Source organism: Solanum verrucosum, unplaced genomic scaffold, assembly GCF_900185275.1.
Source record: "Solanum verrucosum unplaced genomic scaffold, falcon-dt-bn FXZP01000274.1, whole genome shotgun sequence".
Lineage (NCBI taxonomy): Eukaryota > Viridiplantae > Streptophyta > Magnoliopsida > Solanales > Solanaceae > Solanum > Solanum verrucosum.
In genome coordinates this window covers 628779-653165 of record NW_026020258.1, presented here as the reverse complement: position 1 = coordinate 653165, position 24387 = coordinate 628779, and the positions used below count along the sequence as shown (strand labels likewise).

At 36.1% G+C, this 24387-nt stretch overlaps 1 protein-coding gene across 1 annotated transcript in view; it reads left to right on the top strand.

Moving 5' to 3' along the window:
- The first annotated feature begins 730 nt into the window (after positions 1 to 730).
- LOC125833318 (uncharacterized) overlaps positions 731 to 24387 on the top strand; it is a 34109-nt gene continuing 10452 nt past the window's right edge. The window contains exons 1-6 of the mRNA XM_049512463.1: positions 731 to 750; positions 862 to 960; positions 2078 to 2254; positions 9598 to 9677; positions 14252 to 14291; positions 17774 to 17881. Coding sequence (XP_049368420.1) covers positions 739 to 750; positions 862 to 960; positions 2078 to 2254; positions 9598 to 9677; positions 14252 to 14291; positions 17774 to 17881 — 516 coding nt within the window. The 5' untranslated portion in view covers positions 731 to 738. The remainder of the gene's footprint in view (positions 751 to 861; positions 961 to 2077; positions 2255 to 9597; positions 9678 to 14251; positions 14292 to 17773; positions 17882 to 24387) is intronic.

Genomic DNA, 24387 nt, shown 5'->3' with positions numbered 1-24387 from the left:
AAGAGGAGGAAACATGGAAGACCTTTGTGACTACAACAGAAGTTGAATTAACAATGGGAACCGATGTTGTGGGTGTGGTTGATATAAATAGGGCAATCTCCAGAGGTTGTGTTGTTTGGTTATTTATTGAACGTTGGGCAGTTGCAGGGGAATTTGGCGGCTTTCCAGTGAAAGCGGTGACTATTCGCAGCAAAGGTGTTTGTTGCGGAAGGGCTGTGAAGTTAGGGGTTCTTTTAGGTGAGGGGTATTTGTGTAATCTTTTTAAGTTTTAAGTGAGGGGTATTTGTGTAATCTTTTTACGTTTTAAGTGAGGGGTTTTTCCGTAATTTAACATTGATCTTTCGGAGTTCATGCTTTTAATGTAGTATAGATATAGAGAAGTTAGATATAGATAGATAAGGATGTACTTTAGATTTAGGAATAAGGGTTTGAAAAATACCCCAACTTTGATCGAACAACAAATTCGACCAAAGTTGAGGTATTTTTCAGACTCTTATCCTTTAGATTTAAGTCATACTTAAGGAATGATTTTAATCAAAAGCTCCCACTTTTCATTTAATCCTCTTTGACTAAGTCAATATCACCCAAAACAAAACCAAAAACCAAAACTTATTTGACACCTTTAATTCAATTTTCTATTTGATAGAACAGGTAATCCTATCAACTATTCCACCATCTCCTTGATATAACTCAAATTGTTTGTACGGAACTTGCAGGAGGAATCGTTCGGAAATAATAATGGAAGAACTGGTAAGAAGCTATTAGAATTGCAGAATCAAGTGGGTAATTGAAAACTGACATTTTTGAATTTGGTCATGTCCATCAATCAGCAATTATTGATCCGTATTTGCTTTGAATCAGAAAAAAGATGATTTGATGAGTGAGATAAAGCAACTACAAGAAAGAATTGACGGTGATCCCACTGCGCAGAAGATATTATCGCTTCTCGAAACGTCCAAGGTGGGTGCTGAAGTTCTCTCTCTTTCGGTAATAGATGGTACATTACTTTTATATGCTTAGTTTTTGATGAGTTTAGTGAACTCTGTGTTTTGAAATAGTTTTTCGCTTCTAACAGCGGTAGAAAACCTATCATTGTTTAACCTAAAATTCATTTATCAGATCAATCAATTAAATTATTGTAATTAATTCATAGTGATTCTTCATAATGTGAATTTAATTGGAATAATGATATGAAAAATAACAAGACATTAGCCAAATTTAGATAACTGATAAAAGAAGAGATAAAAGACGAAAGTAACATGTGTATTCAGGTGAATTCAAATGGTATTAATAGTGGGGAACAGTGGCGGAGTTTAAAAGGTAGGCCAGTGGTGATTGCTTCATGATTCACGCTCATTTCAGCTGTTACATGGCTAAGTTCATTGCCATTAAATGAGATTAAATGGAAAACCAGATATCTTGGAATCTGGCCGTTGTTTGAGTTATCTACCGTCCAGGCACTTTGAACCTCCCCGGATGGATTCTTCCAGACTCCTGCTGTTTGGTGAGAATAAGGCGGGTCCGGGAGATGATTCTCGGGGATGGTCCAAGAAATCTTTGGTTTGAATGGCGTTCACTGACTAGACAGTTGGACTGTAATCCTATCTACACTTGCGACGTGTCTCTGTCAAATAGTCTTCGCTTCCGGTATATGTTTGCCAATACAATCATATTGTTGCATTCTGGTTGTTGTGGATGCTTAAGATTACACTGTTAAAATTGTTTCTATATTTTTTTGGATGAAATCCTTTTCTTGACATGAAATATTTAACCTGATATCTGCTGCCTTTTGCGATCTTGTAGATGAGCATCATTTGTTGCTTAACCAATATCTCAACCTTGGTCAGATTTTAAATCTTAAAAAATAAAAGGATTACATGCAATTCTATTGAGCTCAATATCCTTTTCTCGACGTTCTCATCATCTTTCTTCTCTTATTTATACTCAATATCTTGGTAGCATTTTCTTTTTTAATTTCATTTTAAAAGATTATCTTGTTTCATGCGACCTTTTTCTTTGATGTCCTTCTGACCATGATTAAATGCATATGACCAACTTTTGCTCTTGATTCTTTTAGGCCCTTGACAGCCAAGAGTCTGAACTCCAATCTAGGTGCATATTAGAACATGCTAAATTGCAAACTAACGTTGATGAGTTTGAGGAGCTACTGCAAAGAGGCGAAGAGATGACGTTCTCTGAAAATTTGGACCATACTTTTCGGGACTCCACTGAGAAGCTTGATTTCGCGAAGAGGGTAAGAAAATGCTTTACTTTTTTGCTAACAATAACAAGGAACTAATAGATTGAGTTATGCCCCTTTCACATGGTGGGCACACCATGGCGCGACCCACCACAGCCAGACAAACTTTTAAATTTATATGAGCCCCTTGACAATGGGCGGACTGATGAGGGTGGGCCTAGCAGGACTAGCAGGCTTCTAGGTTGGTAAACTTCTGAAGATGAGGTGCACATAACACCTTAGGCGAATTCCATATCGAAACTGGAGAGGAAAATAAAGAGTTTTATAAGGCATAACTCAAGTTCACCTGGTATGCACACTTTTGGGGATTGATGTTGCGTAGCATGAGTGATAAATCCGCTCGTATAATACATCCCATGGCCTTGGGTTGTGACAATTTCAATTCCTTTTTGCTATGTCTACTTACCTCTAACTCACTTCCAACACCCAAATCGACAGCTACATCAATATTCAAACGTCATAATTAATTACCATCACAGAGTATCACTCAATTGACATGTTTTAATTCATGGAATGAGTTTAAAATTACCTAAATACATGTGGGGCATTATAGATTGAGTCCAGATGCATAGCCACCAACTTTTTCAGTCAGAATGATAATCTAGTAGATGTTCTTATCATCTGTAGGAAGACCTCGAGTCGAGTATATTTGTAACAAGATTATGTACGCTCCAACTTGAGGTAAGATTGTACAAGATTTACAATACTTAGAATTGATTTCATTAGGAATTTGATTATGACTTGATTTCGTGATTATACACTTACTATATTGTTAAAGAAGTTGCAATAAAATCCAAACCAAACTTGAGGGATTAGTCAAGCTTCTTACTTGGTTTCTCTCTTATTTCTCATGGCGGGGCCAATTTGAGTAGCCTTTATCTGATATGCTATGTTTATGCTTCTTACAAAAGTTTATGCTTTGTTTGTTGGTTTGGATGTTCATCACACAAACTTAGATATTGCTTCAGTTTTACCAAAAATATGAAGGATTATATCTAGTCTGAATTACATCAACCTATTCTGTTTAATCAATGTTCTTATTGTCTTGGCTTATTATTCTGTATGAATCTTTTGTACATCACTTCTACATTATTATTTCCCTTTTCATGATATTTTTGGAGGTAGTTGTTGTTGTGTTGATTTTGAAGAATTTCTACTTGGTAAGGACTGATACCGTAATTACTAGGTTCTGCTTTACCACAAGAAGGGAAGACAGAAGAGAAGATGGGCATGGGACATTGCTCCATTTGCTCTTATGTGTGTAGTGTGGAGAGAAAGAAATACAAGAACTTCTGAAGGAATTAAATATCACTTTGTATATTTGAAGAATGGCCCTTTATCCCTCATGTTTCTTTGGTGCACCCATGAGATTCCTATTTGTTCAGATCTCTTTTTTTGGTATTCTACTTGTATACGGGAGTCTTTTCCTTTTATTAATGAAATTATTACTCAATTGATCACAGAGAAAACGTAAGTAAACAAATCCACACTTGTTTAAGGAGGGTGTTGAGAAACATACTAAATAGAAGGGTATCTTCTGGCTCAAGAAAGGTAATCTAAGATGGAAGTACAAACTTGTGGTATAAATTCTCTCTGCTAGACTTGATGGTTATTGTGAGAATTGAAGATATGATGGGGTGAAAAGGACACACTTAACATTGACCTTCAACTAATTATAAGCTTTAAATTATACTCATGTGTTTGAAAAAGAGCTCATTTCAACTGTTCTGCAAAAGTGAAATCACCTCCAAAGTAGATTTATTTGAACTCCATCTGAGGACTATAGTTAGGTGCAGGCAAAAGCTTGCAGTCAGTGGTAAATGTAGAGGTTAAATGTGGATTTAAGGTATAAATGTTTGAGTTAATCAGATTATATCTAACAAAAAGTCAATATTATGGCTCAAGGTTTCAAGTTTCTCTTACGTTGGAGAGTCAAAATCGATGTTCTCACTAACTTTTCCTTGTTTCTGAGACATTATTTTTCAGATCTTCCTTCAGAGTTCCACTTTGGTTAGGATGAAATATTCTGTAAAAGTTAGTAATCAAATTACTCCATGATTGCCTGTACCTGTCCTAAGTGAGTAGACATCCAATTCATGTTTCTTTTAAGTTTGTCACCCTTGATATTACATCATAAATGAGATGTTATTAGTGTATAAAGTGTGGGCCTTTTCCCAAACTGAATAAAATGTATTAAAAGGATGAAATGAAGGCATCAACTTGGAGTCGATAGATTGCCACAAGTGATTACATAATTGAGTATCAGTCTTTTACCGCTGTGCTTGAGCCTTGTCATCTCCCTCAATAGTCCTTTTGGTCAAGTGATCTTGAACACCTTGGTCTTTGCATCACAACTCAATCGAGGAAGTCCAGGCTAAATAGTTTGAACTTCCAATTAAGGGTTTTTAAGTAATCATAAAACCTGAATTTCCTATTCTGTATTTTTGGAGCCAAAAATATCAAACTTGAAAGACCTATTCGATGGAAAAGATGACTCGCAAAATCACAGCTGAAAACAGTGAAGAAACCACTAAAAACTGGCTGAAAAATAACAAAAGCTGAAAAAGTCATTGTACCATTGGAAAACACTGTTTCAGTGACCGTTTACTAGAAAAATCCCCGTGAGTGGGGTTGGAAACAACAAGTGACCACCATAGGAAAAGACTCCAACTTGACAAATACCAGGAAACTACCTCACACATCGGCGTGTGACTTTACTGGCTCGTCTGAACACTAGATGCTGACGGCACATGCAGAATTGGCTGCCGGAAAGTCTTATTGGGATTTGATCTCCAGTCGATGATGAATTTTATGGTAGTGTTGGTTTTTTTTTTTATGTAAGAAGAGGATGATGCAAAACATCTGAGCTAGTCATCAAATAATTGAGGCTCGCTGACTGTGTAACTGTGTTTTCTTTATCTGAATATTTTTCACCACATACCATGTGTGTAATAGTGAGCCGAGAAAATATTATTAAGATGCGTGAATTATTTTTTTTGCGTTGAACCCTGTTTATATACAAACTTTACACAATACTCAATACATATCTTCCAATATGGAACTCGTAGGTCGTTTGGTATGAGGGATGAGATAGACAAGATATCCCATGGATTATCTATCCCACCTTTTATATGGGATAGTTAACCCCACCATTTTAGTACAAATGATGGGAAATAATAACCAAACACATGATAAAATAATCCTGAATTTTATCCCAGGATTGTTATCCTTATCCCACCAACCAAACAACCGCTTAGGGGTTGTTTGGTTTGTGGGATAAGGATAATAATCCTAGGATATCCCATGAGATTATTTTGTCATGCGTTTGGTATTGTGTATTATTTAGTCCCATGATTATTTTATCCCACTATTTAAGTATAAAATGGTGGGAAAAGTTATCCCCTATAGATTGTTATGAAATAATCCCATGAGATATCCTTGTCTATCCCAACCCACCAACCAATCAACCCCTTAGTATATTATTATACGAACTATCTAATAAGATGCATATGATATGCTATGTGTTCCTTGCCGTCATTATTCAACATAAATGATCAATGAAGACAAAAAAGGATTATAGAAATCGTCTTGTGAAAGTCCAAAAAGCAAATAAAGTTATTCAAAACGGGAATGCTTTCTCTTTTCATATCTTTGTGTAAATTTTGCATTTTTAGGTGTTTTTTTGAAAGTTAAGCAGAGTTATTTTCCTAGGATATTGTGAAATAAGATTCATGAATAATTTCATGCATATGTTTCTATTTCATATGCATGGCTTTATATATACATAAGAAATTGTGGAATAGAATCACCTACATCCCATGAAATCAGAATCATATATTTTACATTAAGAGAAAGAATCAAAGATATGATATTCTAGATTACCACAATAATCCTAAGATCTTAGAAGATCATATCTTGATAACAAGAATATCTTCTTGGAAATCTTCTATCAGCCAACACTCCCGAATGTTGAATCCACTTTTTTTATTCTTTCTCTTCCCTCAAGCGGGTGAATGGATATCTTCTATTCCTAGCTTGCTTATTAGATTTTGAAACACATTGTTTGGCAGTCCTTTTGTTAAAACATCAGCCACCTGATCTTTTGTAGATACAAATGGCGTACAAATGAGTCCACTATCTAATTTCTCCTTAATGAAATGTCTGTCCACCTCAATATGCTTAGTGCGATCATGTTGTACAGGATTATGAGCTATACTTACTGCTGATTTGTTGTCACAATATAGTCTCATAGGTCCTTCCCATCTTATTTTCAAATCATCAAGGATTATCTTTAACCATAACAACTCACAAACTCCCATAGCCATAGATCTAAACTCGGATTCTGCACTTCATCTAGCTACTACATTTTGTTTTTTACTCCTTCAAGTCACCAGATTTCCTCCCAATATCCCAAGTTTTGTTTTTCTCCAACTCTTCCATTTCTACCTTCATAGCTTTCTCCCATTCTCTATTTCCTAATGCTTTAGACAAATTTCTGGGGATAGGAATTGTGTGGAGGTTACAGGGAAAAGCTTTATGACTTGGGGATAAATTTTGATATGTCACGGAGAGGCTCAAAGGGTGTTGTGTGCAAGTTCTAGTTCCTTTTCTGAGTGCAATCATTAGGTTGGTTAAATTCTTCTTCATGATCAGTTTGGTTTGGTGTTTCTGATGGTTCAACAAGTTTAAGATGGGTATTAGGAGTAGTAACCTAAGGAGATGATTGCAACCGAGTAGTTTGATCAGTTAGTCTCTTTCTTCTGGAATATACCTGCAATGGTAGATTATTTTCTAGAATTCCATTATCTATATTCGGATTGGGAGACTCAATGGGCTCATTTGGATTTAGAGGCTCATGTGACCGAAGAAATGGTGCAAGGATTTGGCGCGACTAGAAATGGACAAATCAAATAGTGAAAGTCTAGAGGTTCCTCTCCCTTCAATGACTCCCCCTGGCCGTAAGAATGATTAAAAAATGATTCACTCTCATCAAATGTGACATCCGCTGAAACAAAGAATTTGTTTGATGATGGTTGATAGCACTTGTAACCTTTTTGAGTAGGAGAATATCCTATGAAAATACACTTAAGAGCATGTGGTTCTAATTTGCCTCTATTTTGAGAATGAATATGAACATAGGCAACACTTCCGAAGATTCTAGGAACCAATCTATTGGATATTTCAAAATTTGGAAAGAAATTCCTAAGAGTATCAAGCGGACTTTGAAAGTTCAAAATTCTTGATGGTATTATGTTACTAAGATGTGCAGCAGTTAGGACAGCTTCCCCCAATACTGTTTTGGCACCTTTTTGTGAAACAATAGTGATCTAGTAATGTCAAGTAACAACCGTTTCTTCTCTCTGCTATCCCATTTTGTTGAGGAGTATTGACACATGAAGATTCATGAATAATTCCCTCTTTTTTGGAAGAAAACAAAAGAGGTTTTGATTGAAGTAGTCCTTGGCATTATCAGATCAGAGTCTTTTAATTGACACATCATATCGGGTTTTGATCATATTAAAAAAGGTAGGAAGAATTTGACTGACATCTGATTTTCGCTTTAGCAAATAGATCCACGTAACTCTTGTACAATCATCAATGAATGAAAAAAACCATCTAGCACCAGAAATATTAGGAATGGGAGAGGGTCCCCAAATATCACTATGAATAACAGAGAAAGGAATTTGACATCTTTTGTGACTTCTTGGAAAGGAAGCACGTTTGTATTTTGCAATTTCACAATCATCACAATGAAAAGACTCAACTATCAAATCTTGAACAAAGATGGAAACATCCTTTTGATTACAAAAAAGGATGGGTGACCTAATTGACGATCATAAAGCCATACACCACAAGCACTCCAAAGTCTTCATTACATAAACTTCCTCTTTATTAGACTTGATAGATTCAGACAAGAATGAACTAGACAAGGAATTCTTAGATATATATTCACCACTGTGGAAATCCAAACAATAAAGACCACCTTTCTCACTAGCACGCCCAATCATCTCCTTCGTGTTTTGTTCCTGTTCCTGAAATAAGCAATATGAAGGGAAGAAAGTTACTTGGCATTTGGAATCTTTGGTGAATTTCTGGATAGAAATGAGATTTGCAAAGTATCAAGGATTTTCCAAGTGGTTATATCTCCTTGTCTAGCTACAGTAATAACTGAACCATTAGCTATAGTTATTTTTTTATAGCTAGGACAAGGGAAATATGATATGAAAAGATGTGATCAGTTGCCCCGGAATCAATCACCCATGTTGAGAAAGTTTGTCAAAGACATTAGTAATAAAAGAGTAAGAAATACCTGTGAAGGACAATGAACAACTACCTGTTGAAGCTGAATGTTGCAAATCTCCAGTTGAAACTGTAGAGTTATTCTCTACTGTTGCAGAAACATTTTCAGAGGCTGGAATATTTGCGGATGTACCATTTTCAGACATGGTTTGGGCAGACAAAGATAGCAAAATGGGAATTTTCAAGATAGGATGAATAAAATTGGTCTGGTACCATGTGAAATAAGATTGTTGAATAATTTCATTCATATGTGTCTATGTCATATACATGGCTTTATATATACATAAGAAATTGTGGAATAGAATCACCTAAATCCCATGAAATCAGAATCATATATTTTACATTAAGAAAAAGAATCAGAGATATGATATTCTAGATTACCACAATAATCCTAAGATCTTAGAAGATCATATCTTGATAACAAGAATATCTTCTTGGAAATCCTCTATTAGCCAACAGATATACTCCCTAAAGTAAAAAAGGACCACAAACTTCTTTGCTGCTTGTGAGATATTTCTTTAGTCTGACATAGGGAAACCTTTGTATTCGTCCTCTCCTTGGCTAAAGGATTTCCCCAGGTCTGGTCCTTAACATGGATCTTGGTTTCTTGTTTTGTACTTCTTGCATACCTCATGATAAACCCCATGTTGATGCATTTCCTTCTTTTCAGGCCTTAAGAAAACAATGTCGAGTGGGCAGCTCTGCACATTAATTGCTTTTGTGTTTCAAGTTTTAATCATCCAGGGAAAGTCGATAGCAATTTGGACTATTTGTTGGATAGCCGATGGACCATTATTAGTTCTACATTAAGATGTTTAGGCTAACAACCATCAGGATTGCTAATTCAAGTATGACAGCATCCTTGATATGCAATCAGTTCTTGTAGCTTCATCTTTGTTTTTGGATAAGATAAGATTTAGATTTAGCATCTTTCTACTTAAAACACAGCACCATTGTACTTAAGTTCACCACTATCCAATAAACTGAACCTTGATGATGTATGTCATATTAAAATTACAATTCTTTTTCTTTTATAGGAACTTGCAGCTAAATTGAGGTCAACTCTGTCATTTAAACGGCAGCTCGATGACGTGCAATCACAAGCTGAACTCATTCAGTATGTTCCTCTATTAGTGCTTTTCCATTTTGTGCATTATACTCCTCATACCTGCTGAATGTGGTAATCCCTCTTTAATATGTTCGGTGTACAAAGAGCATAAGTTTTGAATCGGTGTGGAATTGTTTTATTGAATCGAAAACCAATTAAATTCTAGCTCTCTGAAATGTTTATCTGGAGCACTAAAGATTATGGGTGGGGGGGGGGGGGTCTTTTTTGTTTCGTTCTGTTTTGATAACTGTGAAGTCTTGGTCAACTTTCCCACCATCATAGGTACTGGGTAACTCTTTCCACCAAGGTTTTGATAGATGGAAAGAAATCACTATGTTTTTGCCTCGACTGAGATTTGAACCTGATACCTAATGGTTGTTGACCCACTACGTTGACTATTAGGCCACTCTCCTTGGGTGCAAGGTTATGTGAGAGTCTATCCTTATCTAAAGGTACTTGAACTCTTTAAGCTTTCATTATTTATCAATGAAACCTCATTTCATCCTAGCCTAAATCTTGTAAGCCCTTACATTTGTGAAGAAGTGTTTGCTTCTAGAATTAATAGGGTAGCATTTAGCTGAGATGAATGAAAGCAATTTGTTATGATATTGATTTAGAAAACCCTGGAATTGGCTTTCAGCTGTTGATTATCTGGTTTTAGTTTGTTAATGATACAATCTACACAAGCTGTCTAACTACTTTATAGATGCTTCAAGTTTATTTAGTGAAAGAGTACCAGTATACAAAATTAGAGGATTTTATGTTCGACTTTTGTCCAAGACTCCAAGTTTCAGAGTCTTACTATTGTGAATATCTTAGTAGGAGGTGGGATTTGATTCTCCAGCATCCCACCATGATGATTTGGAGATAAAAACTGCATAGGAGCATATTAGCTTGTAGGCTTTAGATATTTTAATAGATTATAGGTTTGATGGCCTCCATAGTTTCTTGGTTGTTTGTGTTGGTGTTTTTAAAAATGGGGCAACAAAAAGTATTGATTGAAATATTTTCTCAATATTTTTTATCAAGAATAATAGGGCATTAAATACCCAACTTGATAACATAATTTGCAGAGAATATGCATTACAAAAATAAAAAAAGGCTAAATAATCTCAGCGACTAAAACAACCTAACAAATATTTAAAATTCATCCTAAAGTTAGGTAACTTATAATGCTAAAAATTACTGCAATAACTAAAAGCAAATTCAACACTCCTCCTTTCCTTTAGATACTACAATTTTAAAAAGTTGCTTCTCCTCTTTTTCTACTTTTGTTGCTTGTGCTTGAGGATTGTTTTTAAGCTTGCACACTTTTGGAACATGGCTGGCTTGGTTGCAATTTCCACATATTGCATCACGTCTCCACTAACAAAAAAAATTCAAGTGTGTTTGTCTTTTACAGTAATTGCAAAGAGGATAATTACCTTTTTCTTTTCTGTTTTATACATAAAAAACATCCTCAGTAACATTATCTTGTCTAAAGGCTCTTCTTTGCTCTTGTGCTTGAAGAGAATTTATTAGTTCTTCAACAGAGATAGTAGAGAGATCTTTAGATTCTTCCAAAGATGAAATTTTAGACTCGAATATCTCTGAAATTGTCACAAGAATTTTTTTTACTATTCTGTCATCTTTGAAATTCTCGTCAAGCAACCTGATTTTATTAACAATCAAAGAAATCTTGTCAGAATACTTAACAATTTTTTTATCCTCTTGCATCCTAAGAGATTCAAAATCCCTTTCCAAATTCAAAATTTGCATTTGTCTGACTTGATCACTTCCTTTATATTTTTTCTTTAAAATTTCTCCCAAGCTTCTTTTGCTGTCTCACAACCAATGATTTTAGAAATATTGAATCCGCAACTGAATTTTGAATTACAGTTTTGACTTTGAATTATTTGGTTTTTTCATCCGAATGAGATTTAATTTGGAAAAGGATAGGATTTGTAGGGAGGGTTGTAAGGGTATATCTTCCGTTACAACTTCCACGGATCATAGGCTTCAAGATATGATTTCATTTTCATTGACCAAATCTGATAGTTTTCACTAGTTGAAATTTTTGTGCATTCAAAGAGAGACTGTTGCTTGCTATTTTTAGGTTAAAAATTGGTTGAGAAAAACTTGTGCATTGAAAAAAGCATGAGTTAAAAATAGCTTGACGTGGTAAAATTGATTGAAAAATAGCTCTTGCGGGTTAAAAGTGGACCTGACGGGTTAAAAATGATATGATAGTTCTTTGGAAGAACTTACAGATCTCGTAAGATCATTAAAGCTCTTGATACCACTGTTGGTGTTTTTAATAGCGGGCTAGCAAAATGTATTGATTGAAATATCTCTCAATATTTTTATTAAGCATAATAGGGCTTTAAATAGCCAACTTGATAACATAATTTGCAGAAAATCTGCAAAAAAAATAATTCAAAAAAGGCTAAATAATCTCAACAATAGAATAACCTAAGAAATATTTAAAATTCAAATTCATCCTAAAGCTAGGTAACTTACTATGCTAAAATAATACTGCAGTAACTAAAAACAAATTCAACAGTTTGGGTAGTATTGAAATTACTCTAGAAAGATGACAGAACAAAGAATAGAAAATTAGATGGCATCACGTACCAATTAGCCCTTATAGAACCCATCAAATTGTTTTTTTCTTTTTAATGAGTTTATCCAGGTATAAGAAGTTTAGTTCCTCAATTTCGATGTCTTCTGATCTATATTTATTTTCTTGAACCACAACTAAGGTGCCCAGTCATACTAGTTTAAGGGAAAAAATATTCTAATTGGGGTCGGCATGTTCTAATATCATAATTCCCGTAGAAGTTCATCCATTAGCCCATTGAGCACAACAGATAGCAAATTGTGTTCATGCTTTCATTCACTAAGCATAACAATTAAAGTGGTGGTGAAACACCATTAACTTACTATCCTTCTCTTAGGTGATTGAAACATGCTCGTTGTGAGAAGACAGGAGTTTGAGAGAGAACTCAACCTGATTATTCCCACCAACTATTGGGATTTAAATAGCTAAGTTTACATGTCCTAAAAAGGAAAGGAAATCAATACAAATCAATACCTAATTAAAATAGGAGTAGATGTAGGAGTAAATAAGCTACCTACTATATTTACACATATGCTATACAATATTCCTAGGATTCTAACATTCATTAATACACACATTCTCTCTTTCTGTCAAAAAGTGAGTTGTTGAACCTTTATTTGTTATTGTTAGAGTTCCACACCGGTTAAATGAGTTGTATTTTGCTTTGGGTCAATCCTCATCACTTGAGCTAACTTTTGGGGTCGTAACATGCCCAATGTGCATTTTCCTAACATGATATTAAAGTTAGATCCTTCTCTGATGTTGGGTTACCCAACATTGGGCCACTTTGTTATATTACTACAAGCTTCAAATGATTAGTCAAGGCCATGAGGAAATCTGAAATCTGTAAGTGTATGTGTTGTTGCCTCCTTATAAGTTGTTGTGAAATTCTCACTACTTGAGCTTTTTGTATGTTTTGGTACCAAAGTTTTACAATATAATTCATCCATAAACATACAAATTTATAGCATAGAAAAATAAACTAACTAGCAATCAAATTCCTTGATTCAAGGGGATTTGAGATTCAAGGGATGATTTTGTTTGATCTAATATCCTAACCTATTCAATAGCATATCATATATGATTTTATTAGATCAATTTAAATCCTACAAAATCATATCTGATCACACTTAGATTTTTAAATCAACACTCCCCCTCAAGTTGACATGTAAATATTTGTCGTGCCGAACTTGCTTACAAGAATTTCCTACTTTGGTTTAAACAAGTCTTTTGTGAAAATATCCGCAATTTGCTGATTTGGGATGAAAGGCATGCACACATTTTCTTCTTCAATTTTCTCTTTTATGAAGTGTCTATCCACTTCATCATGCTTTGTTCGGTCATGTTGAACTGAATTGCAAGCAATACTTATGGCGGCTTTGTTGTCACAGTACAACTTCATTGATAACACAAACACTATTTTAGTTCTCTCATCATCTTCTTGAGCCAAATCATTTCACAGATCCCATGGGCCATATATCGATATTCAACTTCAACACTGCTACGGGCTACAACATTCTGCTTTTACTCCTCCAAGTCACAAGATTTCCCCATATTAAAGTACAATATCCTCATGTAGACCTCCTATCAATAGTAGAATCTGCCTAATCTGCATCTGTAAAGCTTTCAATGCCCCTATCTTGACCTTTTTTGCAAAACAATCCTTTCCCTGGTGAGCTTTTCAAATATCTTAGAATCCTGTAGACCGCTTCTTGGTGCTCCTTCTTCAGAGAGTGCATAAATTGACTCACTAAGCTTACAACAAAAGCCATATTAGGTCGAGTGTGTGATAAGTAGATCAACTTCCCCACTAGCCTTTGATATTGACTTTGGTCAACTGAATTTCCTTTGTTTCTGAATTTTATATTCGGATCACTAGGTATTTATTTCTGTGTTGGTATGCTTGTTATTAGCCATGAATGTGGTTGGATTTATTAATGCCTTGTACTGTACTCATACTTATGACGGAGCTTTTCTTCTGCAGGTATGAACTCCGATTGTCAGAACTTTATACTCATATTCAGGTACAACCATAGTCAGTGACATGAACCTTTGTTTGACCATGACTCACATTTCAGGTCCTTGTTAATCACTTCTTATTCTTTTGAAACTGGCAAATTTATATTTATATATAAGTAAAGAGTAGTACATGGATTGAACTACAACCATATTTACAAAATCCTATGTCTATAATGAAGTTAGAACGTCAATAATAGATATATGATAATAGACCAAATCTGATTACACCAAAAAACATGGAGTCAAGATTTAATTCAACTTGATCCGATATATGCTATTTTCTATGTTCTCAAATCACCTAGAATTTCTTTCCTCCATATAGTCTACCATCTATTGGCTAGTATGATTCTCCATCTGCTTCTGCTTTTGGCCAGTACCCCTATCTCTTCCCAGCTTTGAAGTTTCTGTTTGATCTTTCCTGGCATGGACCAAGATATACCTCTCAAGTTTAGAAACAACCTCCATAATTGTTCTGTAAACTTACAGTGCAAAAAGAGTTGGTTTACGGTTTCCGCCTTCTCTGGATAAAATAAATATCTAGGGCATAACGTTATCCCCTCTTCATTAAGTTATCCTGTGAAAGCACTGCCTCTTTGGATAAGAGCCAGTCGAAACAGACAACCTTATAAGGAATTTGACCCTCCAGATATTCTTCCATGGCCAGTTGATAAGCTGTTGGTTGGGGAAATTTCTTGTATGCTTTGCTAACCTTGAATGTGCCTTTCCCACAGCCCTGCCACCATAGCTCATCTTCCCCCTCTTGTGTCCCACTGAACTGACTAATTATGTTGAGAAACTCTGCCACTCTTACATTTTCCCAATCATTACTCTGTCTCCTGAAGGTGATGTCCCATCCTGTGTCCAAATTTCTGCTATGGTACTGTGTTGTTGTATTGCTATGTTGTGCAAGTCTAGAAAGAGGTTTTCTAGGATGCCTGCCTCATGCCATTCCTATTTCCAAAACCTCGTCTTTCCCCCGTTGTTCACTTTGATCTTGGTGTTTCTCTCAAGTTCATTCCATAGAGTTCTGATAGACCTCCATAGGTTCACTCCATATGGTCCAGTAATTTCCTTTGTCATCCACCTATCCTCCTCATATTTTGCTTCTTAGTCTTTCCCTACAAGTGCTACTTGTCCTTTGCATACCTTCAGAGCCACTTCGTTCTAAGGTGCTTTTATAGTTTTTCAAGTTCTTTATTCCCATTTCCCCTTATCTCTTTTATACAATCACCTCCTTCCATTTAACTAGATTATACCATTTTCTTTCTTAATTTCGCTGCCATAGGAACTTCCTTCCTAGATTATATCATTTTCTTTCTTTATTTTCCTGCATAGGAACTTCCTTCTGATTCTGTCCAATCTGTTGATAGTCCTTGCTAGGGTTGGAAATAGTGACATCATGTAGGTTGGAATGGAAACTAGAACAGAGTTGATTAGTGTGACTCTGCCTCCAAGAGACAAGTATTGTCCCTTCCATCCGGCCAATTTCTTCTCACATTTTCCAATCACTGTATTCCAAATCTCGAATGATTTCCGAAAGGCATCCCAAAGTATGTGGTAGGAAGGAATCCCACCTGGCCACCCAGTATTATATTCAGAGCCTCCATGTTAGCTACATCATTTATAGGATACAGAGAACTCTTTCTCCAGTTGATACGAAGCCCCGAAATCCCTTCAAACAAAACCAGGATCACCCTCAGATGCTTGAGTTGATCTTCTTCAGTCCCACAGAAGATGAGTGTATCATCTGCATATGAGTCACTTCTAGGCTTCCACTCTAGCCACATCAAAGAGTAATTCAAATCATCTTCTTCTCCGACTGATTTTCTGGTGAGTTCCGGCGAGATTTCCACTCTCGTTTTCCTCTCGACCCATATCGGAATGTCATACGTGAACCCGTCATGAGAAAGTGCTACCTATCTCGGAACACTTCTCCCGTCATTTGAGACTAAAATTTTGGCCCATATTTTAGATGATTTCAAAGCTGTCTTTTTCCATTGCCAACCACTCCCTACATACCTCGCCAATTTCATGAAACACCTTTTGTGACCATAGGTGTAAAAGGATTCCAACTGCTCTTACCCAAGTTTCCTTGACAAAGCTGCAATTTGATTTGCATCCCAACGTAGGGCTCAACCATTCAAGATTGAAATTCCTTTCTGCCATTCCCTTTGTTTTTTCACCACCTGTTCTCAGTGTTATCAAAGGCGAAAAGCGCAAAAAAGCTCTAAGGTCCATGGGGGCTTTAAGTGCAAATAAAGCGTGGGCTTTAATGAAAAAAGGCGCAAAGGGAGAAAAGAATACAAATATATATGTTTAGTCCAAGACTAATAATTATAAACATGAATGACAAATATATGACCAAAGAAATTGAAAAAAAATTATGGTTAAGTGAAATATCAATTATTTAGTTTCACTTCTTCATAAAAGGCTCATTGGCAAGGAAACGCTTGCCTTAAAACCTTGATGACGACACTGAAGCGCACATAAAGCGAGGTGAAGCGCTCAACACGTTTTGAGCCTCGCTTCAGGGCTTAAGCGCGCCTTTGATAACACTGCCTGTTCTGCCATGAGTCTGTTAGAGAACTCAAAAAGGGAACTTATGTTCATTCATTTCATAGATATTTACCCCGAAGGTACTTTTCCATGAACTTGATGACCATCTTCTCATAGCAAAGGGTTGGGTTCTCCTATATGTTTTCGTCTAGACCTCCAATTAGGCACCCTTTCAAAAGCCCATCCTCTTGCTTCCCAGATTTTGCAGAGACTTCAATGATACCTTTCTTGCTCCTTACCTCAGCTTCTCAGAGATTCTTTGATGACCATTTACCGTTTTGTACTGCTTTTGCATAAGGGTAGTTGGCTTCAGTCATTCTTGGGGGACCTGCCCTTACTGTCTCAGAGGACGTTAATGGATTTTTCGATTTTGAAAGCAATGTCACACCAACCCACATTCAAGGCCAGTTCAGGGGTGATCAATACCTACCTTATTTAAGGAGAGGATGCTCATGTATCTTCCGTGCTCATTTTTCTCTCTCATATAAAAGTGACTGTTATTTTGATCTGTAGATGCTTCCTTTAGAGTGATGTAGATCCACTCCATGGTCTTACTGCTCATCTAAGATCTTCCCATCAACCAGCGACTTCTTTCCACCCAATCGTACCACACCGAGTTGTTGGCTTTCCACCTTGTAATGTTGAAAGACGTGTGCCCTGCATTGAAATATATTCTGCTTTCCCTCATGATCAGTTCTGGAAAGAAAAGAAGAGAGGATGAAGCTAACACAAAAAGTGGTAGCTTGTGTGAGAGGCGAAAGATAGGAAGGATTCCGGCAGGTTACCGCAGGAAAAAGTGGTTTCTTTCTCCTAAGAAGTAGGAGAGAGAGGGTTCTTGGGACCTGTCCCTAGGAGCATAAGTTTTCCTATAACAAATTTTTTTTCACTTCCTTGTCAATCACTTTGTTAACCTCTAAAATGAGTCATGCAGGCCAAGGATCGTCAAACCCGTAAATACTATGCTACTTACAATACATTGTTGGGGATAAAAGAATTGATGCTAAAGGAAACATCATTACTGAACTCCATACACTCACAGGTATTGTACTAAGCAAAAGAAACCTGTTGAAGTTTGCTTTTAGTTACTGTAGTAACTTTTAGTAAAATAAGTTGTTTAGTTTAAGATGAATTTGAATTTTGAATTTTAGTTAGGTTGTTTGAATTGTTGAGATATTTTAGGTTGTTTTAAATTTCAAATTATGCAGATTATGTTTTTTATGTTTGCTATTTAAAGCCCCTCAATGCTTAATTAAACTATTGAAAGCGATTGAAAGTCATTTCAATCCTTTGAGAGACATTTCAATTCAATTCTTTTTGTTGCCCATTTTTTAAAAAACACCAACAGTGATATCAAAGCTTCATTGATCCCACGGGATTTTTGAAATCTTTCAAAGAACTACCATACCATTTTTAACCCGTAAGGGCTACACTTTTAACCCGTAAGGGCTACTCTTTTAACCCGTAAGGGCTACTCTACCCATCAGGGCTATCCATTTAACCCGTCAAGGCTACTATTTTCAACTCGTGCTTTTTTCAATGCACAGGCTTTTTTAAACCAATTTTTAACCAAAAATAACAGCAAGCAGTAGTCTCTCTTTGAATCCCCCAAAAGTTTTCACATACGAAAACTATCAAATTTGGTGTGTGAGGCTAAAATCATATTTTGAAACCTATGTGATATGTGATGTTGTAAAGGAAGAAAATTTACAACAATATTTTGCAAATCCTACAAATATCCAAATAAAAGCACTTTCAAAAAAACTTCTACACAAGACAATGTCATGGAAGGTGTTTTTGAAGCACAAAATCAAAAAGAAAAAGAAAAAAAGAAGAAATTTTGCAAGTTCATAAATACTGAAAAATCCAACATCAACTACCAAAGCAGAAATTGAGGAGGAGCATTTTTTCAATTGCAGTAACTAAAGCAAAAGAGGAGTGTTGAAGTTTGCTTTTAGTTACTGTAGTAACTTTTAGTAAAATAAGTTGTTTAGTTTAAGATGTATATGAATTTTGAATTTTAGTTAGGTTGTTTGAACTATTCAGATATTTTAGGTTTTTTTAAATTTCAAATTATGCAGATTATGTTTTTTATGTTGGCTATTTAAAGTCCCTCAATGCTTAATTAAACTATTGAAAGCTATTGAAAGTCATTTCAATCCATTGTGAGATATGTCAATCATTCTTTTTGCGGCCCCATTTTTTAAAAAACACCAACAAAACCTATATCCTTTTGGTGTATATAATACTTTTATGTTTTTTCTGTTTAAGCTAATGCTACTGATATGGTGGGATCCCCGCATAAAAAATGTAGAGAATCTTACTAAAAGGTCATGATTCTTCAGAGAGTGTAGAGATATCAATTATCAACACTTGTAGGGATATCAAAAAGTTCTTCAAGAGTATACCAAAAAAAAAAGGCTGATCTGTTTGAAAGCACTTTCCACCACTTTCAAAATCTCTTCTTTTTCTCTTTCCGAATTGTCCATGTTAAGGGCGCTATTCCCCCTTCTATCGTCTTTCTTCTGAATTTCCATGCAGGAATAATTCTCTTATTGTCAATGGAGTCACCATTCCAACCGTAGATATTCTTAACATCTTACATCATAAACTGTATGCAACCAAGAAACAAAGTTGTAAATGGTTGGCATCCACTCTGCGTGCTTGCGCATGAAACACCAATTGAGGTGGATATCTTTCTTCTCCTCAAGATCTCCTGTTAAATGGTTCCCCATTCTGCTGTCCAAGTAAAGATTGAAATTTTCCTTGATGCCCTCTGGATCCATGTTGGGTATGCAGAAACTCTCTTCCGAGTCTTCTCCCTTTTCAACAGTCACTATAGAAAGACTTAAACACTGAATACATGATCGTTCTTCTCTTTCCATGACTGACATTCATTTTATATGATATTTCCCAACAAACTATTCGGCTCTTTCATATCTCAGTATGGCATGTTTGTTTCTTCAGAAGTCAAATCCCTTAGTATTCTTTCTTCTTTATTCCTTGCAATCTCGGCCACTTCTGCTTTCTTCTTGCTCAATATAGTGTATGTTGTCAGGGAGGCATCATTGTAGAGCATTTCCCATCACCTTTCTTGCCAAAATCTTTTTGTAGGGCCCCTTATATGCTATTTCATTATGTCTCTCCATAAAGATATCCCATGTGGCTTCATATTGTGGTAGGTTCTCCATCTTTCCATTTCTTCCCATACTTGTCTGCAAGGATCTTTCTCCACAATGCTTGCTCTTTCATCCTGTGTCTCTGTGTTAAGGTCCCTAATTTTTTATTGAGCCACTGGATGATTAACAGGAAAATCAAGCCCAACACGTAGGTCTAATCTCTTGTTATTTTGTTCCTTGACTTGCCTATGATTGCTGAATTTTGCAATTCATTAAGGGGAATTACAGACCTTGGAACTTTTTTGAGAAAATTCCTAATATCTGTAATTTGATGGAGGTCCAACCTGTTTTATTGATAAATGTCAAATTTCTTAAAGGGTTGCGATAAGCAAGAGTTCTAACAAACAGGAAAAAACAAGAGTCCTGATTCACTCCATAGAGGGCCGCGATGAGCAAGAGTTCTAATTTTATTTTTATTTTTTGGTGAATAAACTCCCAATATTATCAAGAACGGAATCTTGATAGAACCACTTTGATACCATTTGATAAAAATCGAGTTACTTGAAGAAAAACAAGAAAATTATGCAGAAGTTAAATACAAAGATTACAGACATGGAATTAAGATAACCGCAATTAGAGAATAGAATCTCCAAACTTCGAAATGAAGTGCTAAGAACCCGAGTTTAGAAGGCTGTGATTGGTCCAAAGGGCGGGTCACAGACGGTTATCAAAAAAAAAAAAAAGTGCTAAGAACCCTAATTAATTGTAGTAGACCTAATTTGCGAAATAAGACTAATCCTTTTTACTAGTAAATTCAATTCAACAACTTAGATGCAAGTGATTTAGACTCCTAGTTGAATAATTAAAATGATTAGTATAAGACTAACTTACAGAAGAAAGAAATTTAAGAAGTTTTGAGGGACAAAAGACTAACTTACAGAAGATTAGAATGAATTGTATAAGCCTTTTGTTTTTTTGGTGTAAACAGAATCTTGTAGGGGATATAGTAGATTTAGTTGATTTTATAGGAAACTTGTAAAGTATACCCATGGGTGGGATGTAAGTTTCCAATTCATCATTTTTTGGATGATGAATTTTTTGGTGTGAATACAAAGTTACCCTTGTCTCAAAAATAAATTACCTTATCTAATTATTAGCTCAAATAAGAACCATAGATATCAACCACATGATTTGTCTTATCTCTTAAAGAAATCTTTCTTGTAAGGTTATAAGGTAAATCCCAAGTAGCCAATGCACGAAGGTTTAAAGAAAAGAACTCTCAATAATATTGATAATAATGTTGTTTACTCAAAGAACAAAATCCACAGCTATATATAGGGAGATGTCGAACACTTTATCGCAAATAGCATGGGATTCTAATCCTTTTTTTATGAAAATAATTAATAGTAAATCCTAACTAGAAAACTTTAAACTAGGAAAACAAGTAAAAATTAATGTCACACTTTCTGCCAAACAATCAAACAAAAAAAATAAAAGGAAAGAATGCCTTTGTTTTGCTCCAAAAACACAAGCCCAATTTAGGATGTTTTGGGCGTGAATTTCAGCCTATTTTAGGCTTGATTTGCAGCACCCTTTGACTCCATGTGGGCTTGATTTTCAGCTCCCTTTGAGCTCCATGTGACACCAATTTTCCTCTGGGATTTTGACATGGACCATGAAATGTGTAACACTTAGTCCACTCTTCTCCACAATTTTTGGACTCATGCTTGGGCTCTTCTTCCACGATAAGCATCTTCCTGAAAGTCCTAGCACGGTGCTCGGAATGCCAATGAAGTTGAGAACTTCATCTTCGACATCGACCAGTACGTTAAGGCCGTGGGGAGCTAGAAGAAGCAAAGAAGGTAGCAACTGCTGCCATGTATTTGCGAGGGGATACCAAGCTTTGGTGGTGAGTGAAGTATGAAGCCATTAGGGCTGGTGAAGACACTCTGGAGACATGAGAGGACTTATGTAGTACAATGCATGAAGATGACTCTGGGAGCTACACCAAATGAAGTCAATAAGGGATTATGTGCATGAGTTTTCTGCTCTCATGGAAGGGACGAAGCCTTTTGCTCACTTGGAGCTGCCGCAGTGAAGGGTGGATAATTTTGTCAAGGCAATGCAAACTGTTGAGTGCCTTGTGGATTATTAGGTGGAATCCTGGAGGGACAATCAGTTACAACCTTCAAAACTACACAGGGGACCAACCTAGCCGGGGTGGTCTTAATAGAGGTGGGGGAGATCCGGTGCAAATAACTCTTAAGACTCTCATCAGGTAGCAATAGTGTTGCATCCACAAAGGGGCCTTCATGCAGAGAAGTGGGTGTTTTACATGCTGTGGTCTGCACATGGCTACTCATTGTACCTAATAGCGGAAATTGAATTCCCAACAAAACCAGGAAGAGGAGGCAAATGAGTAGGTACCAATTGATGTCTTTTCCCATACATTTTATTCTATATCTCCCACTAAGGTTGTATGTGTTACTTGGACAACTCTATATGAGGCATGTATTACTCAAGATAATATGAAGAAAAGGAAAATCCAACTCCCAAACAGATGCTGCTATATGTGCAAAGAGGAGGCTGAAACTACTGGACATTTCCTTCTTCACTGTGAAGTCGCCTCAGAAAATATGGAACATGTTTTTTTCTATTTGATCTTCATAGGACCACACCCCTCTCTGTTAAGGATGCTTATGAGAGGCGGGGTCATCGAATAAGGGGGCTGATCTGGACAGCAACTCAGCAATATCTGCTCTGGCTTGTGAGACCTCCTCACATAGTACTGTCAAGTCTGCAAATGCGTCTTCCTTGGCCCTCTCATTGCCCTAATTTCCAATCCCATGATACGGGCAGTTTGTCAGGTTGTTTTTGATGAGCAATGATCTTATATTCTAACATCTAGTGGTTTCCAACAGTTAAACATACTTTCCGTTTACTAAATTTGCAAACAACTGAAGTGATATCAATTATTGATCATACTAAGCCAAGTAAAGCCAACATATTCCTATGCAGATTTATTAAACAAGGTTACTGCCTTGAGTTCTTGATAATTAATCGACCAAAACCTAACTCACTCTTCCGAATTGAATTTGAGCAATGGTGTGATCAACCTCTGCAACCATTAATCTCTATGAGAGAATTACAAATTAATTATTCATCAAAAACCTTCTAACCATGTATACCGATTTATGTATCTTAAGAACTTCCCATCATACAGGTTAACAACCCTAGCAAGAGGTTTAGCTGCTCATAATTGGAGTACAAACAAACTTAATAACTGAAAGCATAATACATATGAAGAATTAGATTGAAGTAAACTGAGAGATTGAATTAGAAAAGCGTAGTAAAGTTTCCACAAACTTGAAGACAAACTCAAAAATCGCAAAAACTCCTATGACATACAACATTCTGTTCTAAAAACCTAAGGAAAATATTAATAGACAATAAATAATGAGTCCTATCAGAACTGGGAAAGGCTTTTGACGCTGCTTCAAACAGACCGCAACCCTCTATGACAGTTTGTCAATCGTTCATAGTCAACCGTTAGGGAAAAGTCAACTTCAGCTGTCTGCTCCAAGGGAGAAATTATGGCCCCTCATTTGTTTCCACAGGCCATCCTGTTCATCATCAACAGGATCCTCTGCATATTCAAGTCTCCGATTCTTCTACTTATAGGATCTCCTATGGATTGTCGATCTATTTTACGGTCTGTAGTGTCGCTGTGAAATGCTTCTGAATTTTACACTTTCCTTAAAGTTTTAGTCTGCAGGTTTTTTTTGGATATTTATGGTGACTTTGATGGTCCGTCATTTCCTTCTATGGACCGTGGTTGAATTCGTCCTTGTCTGCAGGATTTTGGCCTTACACGGCACCAATGAAGGTCCGTCAATGCCATTGACGGACCGTGGACTCATCCGTCTGTAACTTCACATTTCTTGCCATTTTAGTTGTTTACCTGAAACACTGGCAAAAATCCATCATATCATACAAAATGTGCTTAAGGCTTGCATAAATTCCTTATCAAAAAGTATTAAATGTGCCGTAATTTCCCAGCACTTCAATTATCAACAGTTTGGATTAAATTAGGAGGAAATTTCTATGGCAAGAAAATAAAGAAAGGAAGGGATATAATTTGGTTAAGTGGGAAAGAGTGACAGTTGGGAAGAGAGAGGTGTATTAGGTTTCAAGAATCTGAAAATACGGAGTAAGGCTCTCAAAATGAATGGTTTTGGAAATATAGCCATGAAAATTAGTCTCTATGCAAGGATGTCATCTGTGCAAAGTATGAAGAGAAAGGTAATTGGATGACCAAGGAGATAAGCACGCCTTATTGAGGTCTATCAGAACTGTGGAATGAATTCAAGGCCAACAGTAAGATCAAAGTGGTTATTGGGAAAAAAACTGATTTTGGAAGGATGACTGC